Here is a 7,921-nt window from a genome sequence, read left to right as displayed (position 1 = left end):
GGGAAATGCCCGAAGGTTGCTTGACAAACGCTTTGACTCTAACAGCCGCCTTGGAAGGATATCTAAATTAGGACTTGCTCCTGTTCTTTGGTGCATAATTTTTGTGCTATTGGTCACCTATATTCATTCGGTCATCTTGGGTATCTACCTCAGCTTCCACATCTGAAATCAATTATGCGTTTGCGTGAGCATCTTGATGTATATTTATGCGTTTTTTTTATGGCCATCTGACTGTTAATTTCCATCATTTCTGTTAATTTTACCTTCAGCAACAAATATGCCAAAGCTGACAGCTGCAGCTGGCCTTTTTGCATGGTTTGGAGTGTTACTTGCTTCTGTTGGATTGGTGATGTTTTATAGGTGTAGCAGGTGAGTATGATGGACTTCAAAACTATCCAGCTTCTCAATAATATCCTCTAGGCCTTTGTATTATAGTCTCTCTCTCTCACAATGAGTGTAGTTTAAGGTTTTTGCACACATATTAAAAAATACAATAATCAGAAGAAAGAGAAGTGTTATTTTACCAAACTACCCCTCTGAACTATTGATATGTTTTCCACTATTATTAATGCAAAGTACAATAATGGTTTGAAAGTTGTGTACATTATAATAATTGAAGGGTACTATAGGAAAAAATAATTAAAGTTAATATTGAAAATTGAGAACTGACATTTTATTGTAGACATTTTTTTTTGCTTAAGTGACACTCACTCTAGGATGGAGGGAGTAAGAACAGAGTTTACTTTCTATAAACTTAACATGACGTTGTTTCATCGTTTAAGGTTTGAAGAGACTGTTTATAGATTTTCTAGAGCTGTTATGTAAAATCTCAATGGGATTTTATATGTATTCTCCAATTATGATGTGGTTGTAAATTAGTAATATATATGACACGATTTTAAAAATAAAATTTTGGCAGTTTAAACCATGCAATTCTTAGTATAACCCAATTCATAATTTTCTCAAGATAACAATATTAATAGAACTCCAAGGCATCATAGGTTTGTATTGTATGATGGTCAATATGTACTTAACTATCTGGTGTGAATTTGCCCACAGATAGACATGTTACTTGTTTAGCAGCAGTTCATTATTCAGTTGCAGATTATTTGAATATCTAGTTACAACTTGTTTCTTAATACCTGCCTTTTTGTAAAATGGTTTTATTTGTTTTAGTATTTAATAGTGTTTTCTTAATCTTCCCCGGCATTTTTTTACAGCAAGGATCCAGGTTATATCAGAATGAATGTGCATGATAGTCAGAATATGAAAGATGATGTGAGTTTTATTCTGCTATACCTAATTCCTACTATGATTACATCACTACCCCCACCTGCTATATTTTGCTTTTATTTCCTTTTGCAGTTTTTACCTTATGAGTGTGTCAATCTCTTTATGTGTTCTAATTCTAACTATAGATTAAAAGTATATGCGAATGACCTCAAAAGTTCAAATGATTTATGACAGGAACCTCTTTTGAAGATTGAGATAAATAATCCTGCTTTGCTAGCTGGAAATTGGTCCCAACTTTGTGCAACATGCAAGGTTCTTTTGGCTTTTTTTAGATTTTCTGCGCGAAATCTTATCACGAAGAATCAACATCTTGCACACACATATTGTTCATGCCCGCCCATTATTTACTTCAAATCATTTTGTACTCATCTATATGTTGCTTTTTCTTTAGATTGTCAGACCTCTTCGTGCAAAACATTGTTCTACATGTGATCGTTGTGTGGAACAGTTTGACCATCATTGTCCTTGGGTATCCAATTGCATTGGCAAGGTACTTTTGGATGAATTTTTGGTTTACATGCTTTGGAATACGAATTTTAATTGAATATTTGAAGTTTTAATTTAGTCATTGACTTTGACGGAAAAAAGAGGTCTGTGGGAAAGGGAAATTAGTTTCAGATATTGTTTTTTCCTGTGGGCTTTCCCCCTGTTTTCCTTTGCAAATATGCTTTATATACTGTATGAAATTCAAGTACGGAGCATGTCATGTATCAATAATTGCATCAATGAACCGGTTAGTATGTAAGTCCTTATTTGCTGACACATTTTCCATGGGGATTTATATTGTGCTGACAGCTAAGGTTGGTCAGTGTTGGTTGAGTGGAGATGCTGGTGACTCTTTAGTTTAATTCTGTCATGGTTGTAGATAAAATAGAGATACTCACATAAGATGAATGATTTGAATTTTTTTTACAATAAACCATTTATGTCTACGAAATCATTTTTTTTAAGTTAGGCTAGACTATTAATCTTGTTTCATCTTCTTACTAGAGTGATGAAGGCCGTTGCTAATCCCACCTAAGCCTTTTTTTTTTTGTCCTTAATTTTGAATAGGCAGTTTTTTTTTTCTGATTGATTGAATTGACCAGGTTTTCCCTGATTAGCAGACAAATTATCCTGATTTGTTATACTTTATGATTGCAGAAAAACAAATGGGATTTCTTTGCTTTTCTTATTCTCGAAGTTTCAGCGATGTTGGTTACTGGTGGAGTTTGTCTAACAAGTATGTGTATGTCGAGACAGAGTTATTTTGTTAATTATTGTGCAATGTAAACTGCTGATAGAAACCAAATTTCTGAATCAGGAGTACTGACTGATCCACTTGCTCCTTCTTCATTTGGGGCATGGTTTAATTATGTTGGTAAAAATCACATTGGTGCAATATCATTTCTAATTGCTGATTTTTTCCTCTTCTTTGGAGTGTTTGCTCTGACAGTTGTTCAGGCTAGTCAGGTAAGTCTTACAAGCCTATCGGTGCAAATGAAATTTCCTTTCTTCTGATCTGACTTATGTGTCTGCCTTTTGTTTTTCTTTCTTTTCCAGATATCACGCAATATTACAACAAACGAAGTTGCAAATATAATGAGGTATAGCTACCTCAGAGGTCCAGGTGGTAGATTCAGAAATCCATATGATCATGGTATCAAGAAGAACTGTTCTGATTTCTTGATAAATGGTTACAATGAAGACTTGCAGTATGTTGAAGAATTAGGCCAGTCAGATGAGGGTGTAGGAATGATGCACATTTCGAGGAGCTCAAACGTAAGAAATGGAGATTCGCATTCTCAATCTGAATATGCCAAGGGCAACGGAAATGGCCATGTTGTTATTAATGTGAATTCAAACAGTACCAACCCAAAAACCCACCATGGTCATATTAATGGTCATGTTCATTCTTCACATTGTAGTCATAGTAACCAAGGCAAAACCAGAAATGACAGCATTCCTGTGGGCTTAGGTCTTGGCCTTGGACGGAACACCAGATCTGTTTCACCCTCATCATGATATTTACATGTCTTTTTGTACCTAAATTGTAATGTATCATAGGTAAGCATCTGGTTAGATTATGTTAATTCAATTTATTGTGGCTCTTTTCTACCATAGCAATGTTCAATCTTGTGCAATTACTGTTATATTTTCTTCCCCGCACTTTGTTTTTGTTTCCTTCTTTTATAACTAATTTGAGTTACTATTTAAAGCTTATAAGCCTTAAAATTGGCATGGGATTAAAAACAATCACTAAAAAGGTTTTTCCCACTGGTGAATGCTGATCACTAAAGAGGTTTGTTTGGCTAGTAATTATCAGGACTGACTTTTAACTTTTAAGTGTTGTGAATAGATAGAAGTATAGGCTAGAAAGAGTTTTGTCCTTAAAACAGATTTTAGTTTGATTCATTAGTCTAACTTAGCTTCGTCCTATTAATTATACCAGTATATTTATATGAATATAAGAGGTAAGAAATATTGCATACTTCTTAAATAAAAATTAAATCATTTTTTATAACTTAATCCGTAAATTAAAAGTTAATTAGGAAATATGAGAATAATTAATGCCATGGTCAAAATAATGACTTAACAAAGGAAAATAATATAAAATCAAAATAATTAATAATTACTTAAGAGTATGCTTGATTTTTCATTTGCAACTCTAAATATAATTTTACAATGAAAAAGTGAATTGAGATTATGTTTGAATTCTCTTCAAAATTAATTCTACAAATTTAATTTTGCTTCAAATCCACATTTATTCAAAAATAACTTAATGGGTATTTTGAATTGTCCATTTTATATAGAAGTATAAAAAAACATTCTACTTATTTTGTCATCAATTGCAAAATATGCTTACAGCAAAATTTATATTATATTATATAAAAATATATATCTTTTTAGTAAATACATATTTAAAAATACATTTGATTATATAATTTAAATAAATATCATTTTGAAAAATGACGTTTATATAAAAAATATTTAAACACGTTTACAAGCTGAACTAAACTCAAAAGTGCATCTACTTCCTAATACATGCTTAATAAATTTGTTTTCTTACAAACAAATGTTAGTTTTAGTAAATCAATATTATGTTATTTAAAGTTTACTAATCAATTATCTATTCTTGAGGCCTTAATTTGTTGTTAGCTGTGTCCCTAACTTTAGGATAATATTGATGAAATCACAAGTGGTAGTGGTTGAAGATTTAACTTTAACACTCATTCTTAATGGTTATAGTCCATTCTTAATACTCTCTTCTTATAGCTCTCACTTCCAAAATACTTCAAAAGATTATTTCACTCTTTTCATTATATGTAAAAAAATTAAAATTCTTTTTTTTTTTTTTACTCTCACAATCTCACATTCAAAACTTTAGTTGATTATTAAAATTTTGAAATTATTAAATTTTTGAAATACAAAGTGAGTTTATTTTCAAAAATCTGATTTAATTTTAAATTTTTAAAATACAATTTATTGTATTTGTAAAATATTTTTGAAACTTTAATCTTTAACAAAAGTTTCGAAATAAATATTTTTGAAAATTTCAAGTTTTCAAAACAACGATTTTTCGAAAATTTTAAAAACCAAAATTTCAAAACGTATTTTTATATTTCAAAGTTTTCGATGAAGATGAAAGTCTAAAAAGTTTTAAAAAAGTATTAAATTCTTATTTCAGAAGTTTTAAATTGATCAAAAAATTTGAATTTATGAAATTTTTTTATTTTGAAAGTTTTGTATTAGTTAAAATTTTCAAATTGTTTTAAAAAAACTAAAAAATTATGTTTTAAATATTTCAAATTAGTTAAAAATTCAAAAAAAATACTTATTTAATATGAAAATTTTGAAAATACTAAAAAAATTTGTCAAAATTTCGAGAGTGTGAGTAATAATAAAGTCACAATAAAATAAGTCCCTTCGTTAGTCCAACAAGCTACGGTTAGGTAAGTGTGCAAACTTGCTCAATCAGTGATTGATAATAATTTTATCAATAAAATAAAAGTTTTTGTTGACTATGATTTCAAGCATAATGAGTTGTGAGCCTATCCCGTTTTATTTTATTTTATTTTTAATAAGAGGAATTTTGTTGCCGATGATGATGGTAGGTAGGGATAGAAGTGGGATGAACTAAATAAGTGTTTGTTTAAATGGCTGGACTTAAAATACGTTTGATTGATAAAATAAGATAATAATAAGTTATTATGTCATATTTAAATTTAGTGTTCGATGAACTAATATGATAAGTTAATCAAAAATTTTATTATACTCAATCTCTTTAGTTAAAATTTCTATCATAAATATGAGTTGAGTCAAAACCAGCGGAATATGATAAGAATAATAGTTTATTCAATTATCTTTATAGAATATAATTTAAAATATAAATTAAAATATAAAAATATTTTATAAAATATAATCTAAAATGTAAAAATATAATTCTAATAAAATAAAAAAATAATTAATAGAATTTGATATTAAACTTAAAAATAAAATATTAATAATTAATTTAAAAAATATTTATGGTTTTACACAAGGGTGGTTTTGTCTTTTTATATAATTTAATAAATTAGTATTCATAATTATAAAAATATGGAAGTTAATTGAAATTTAAAAATAAATATAATTTATTTACAAGGTATTCTTGCCATTTACGTATATTTTATATCATATTTTTATTTACATTCTAACAAATAAAATATAGTTATTTGATTACTCATGATTTTATTTTAAAAATTTAAATTTTTTATTTAGTAGTGTCAATGCATAGTTTTAATATAAAATTATTTTATTACTTATTTAATGTTTTTTTTGTGAATTTATAATATTTAAAATATAATAAATTAATTTTTAAAAAATTAATATGTAATTATTCACAATAGTAATTTTGTTATTTAAATATAATATAATATATATCATATCATGATAAAATGTGTATCAAATATATGATAATAAAATTTAATTATGTTGGTTATTATGTGTATATCAAATACATGATATGATAATGTTTATTTTGTCATTATTCTATCATATTTTTATCTAATTTTATATCATATCATGAGTCTTTCTATCGTACGTATCGAACGGGTCCTAAAGATTTAAAGCTAGTGAGTAAAAAAAAAATTCTCTAAAGATATTGTACATTTTAAATATGTCGCAAATCTTTGCAATTTTATATTTTATGAAAAAGCAGGTCAATGATTTGAAAAATGTGAAAATAATTTATAAGCTATTTTAAAATTTTATTATCAAGTAATGTAAAACTTTTTTTTGATGCAATAAGAACACCTAGTCTTGTTTCTTTTTTCCAAGAGTACGAGGCTTAGTCTATGCTAATATGTCATACAATCTATCTTTTAAGTAGATTAGTTAATGAACTAATTGATAAGAAAATAAGTAGGTTAAAGAACTTTAGTAAAAAAAAGTAGGTTAAAGAACTAACTATAATGAGGATTAAGTACTTTTTTTTTTAAATGTTGAAAATTCCATCTGCAAAATCACACTGAAATAAAATTCAATATTAAGCCCTATTATTTCTTAAATAATTTGTTTGCAAATGCCTACGATTTAATTAATACATCATTTATACTTTTATTTATCTATCTTGTAATTATACATTATATATGTAAATTTTTAGTTACTATTATTATACATATGTATTTTTCAATAAAGAGAAATGATAAAAAGACGCATACAACTACAAATTACAAATAATATACAACTCAGAGAAAAATACTAGTAATTCAGGGTCTCGATATTAATTGATCCCCATATAACAAATTTAGTATATGAGAAGCATCTTTTCTTAAAACAAAGTAGTATATGAGAAGCAATCTTGTGATATTTTCAACTTGTAAAACTGTCAATGTCATGGGTTTTGTCAAGAGAATACAAGACCGAAATTATTTATACCAACAAAAACAAGAGATATATCATTTTTATTCGTATAGTTAAAATAAAAAAGAACATTAAGCAAGCACCAAGTGAGTAACCACGAAGCTTCACTTTGGAGCTTTCGAGTATAGATTGATGGACTATCGAAATTTGGATATCTTAATTTTCCAACACTTATTTATCTTCTTTTATTTATTTATCATATCTCCCATATAAATAGATGTTAAAAAATTAAGGATGTAAAAATAAAATAAGCAAATGATATATCTCTCATGTCCAATTATAGTTTTCCGTATAAATTATTCAGTCCATAATCAAAGTTAGAGAAAGCGGTTTGGCATTGGCATATGGTTTATTGGATTTAGATATGACAATCTATGTCCCAAATTTGGGTCTTATTGTAAGATAAGTCATAAGTACATGTATCTTATGCTAATTTTTTTTTTTATATCCCTATTCGATGTTCAACAAAAATAAACATACTCCATATATAGTGGGTCTCACAATTTTAATTGCAAGTCATCAAAGCCTTTCTATTTAATATTTATCTTACATACTCCGGTTCTTTATTCAGATTAGTTGATCACAAATCTTTAAGTGTGTTTATGTTTTTATTTACTTCTTAATTTAGCTTTTGAATTTATAATAAGATCTCAAAGCACTACCTTAGTGCATGTAAACATCCTCATACTTTCCGTGATTATTTGTAGAGCTAATTTAAGTTAAAGTTGTAAGTTTGATAAGACTGTAA

At 27.4% G+C, this 7,921-nt stretch overlaps 1 protein-coding gene across 1 annotated transcript in view; it reads left to right on the top strand.

Annotated features, from left to right (window-relative positions):
• LOC101511808 (protein S-acyltransferase 24) overlaps positions 1-3,425 on the top strand; it is an 8,837-nt gene extending 5,412 nt beyond the window's left edge. The window contains exons 6-13 of the mRNA XM_073363471.1: positions 3-140; positions 270-369; positions 1,221-1,278; positions 1,468-1,545; positions 1,685-1,783; positions 2,437-2,515; positions 2,597-2,745; positions 2,836-3,425. Coding sequence (XP_073219572.1) covers positions 3-140; positions 270-369; positions 1,221-1,278; positions 1,468-1,545; positions 1,685-1,783; positions 2,437-2,515; positions 2,597-2,745; positions 2,836-3,297 — 1,163 coding nt within the window. The 3' untranslated portion in view covers positions 3,298-3,425. The remainder of the gene's footprint in view (positions 1-2; positions 141-269; positions 370-1,220; positions 1,279-1,467; positions 1,546-1,684; positions 1,784-2,436; positions 2,516-2,596; positions 2,746-2,835) is intronic.
• Positions 3,426-7,921: the final 4,496 nt, after the last annotated feature.

This window comes from Cicer arietinum, chromosome 7 (genome assembly GCF_000331145.2).
Source record: "Cicer arietinum cultivar CDC Frontier isolate Library 1 chromosome 7, Cicar.CDCFrontier_v2.0, whole genome shotgun sequence".
NCBI lineage: Eukaryota > Viridiplantae > Streptophyta > Magnoliopsida > Fabales > Fabaceae > Cicer > Cicer arietinum.
Note: the sequence above shows the minus strand (reverse complement) of the source record. Positions and strands in the feature narration are given on the sequence as shown.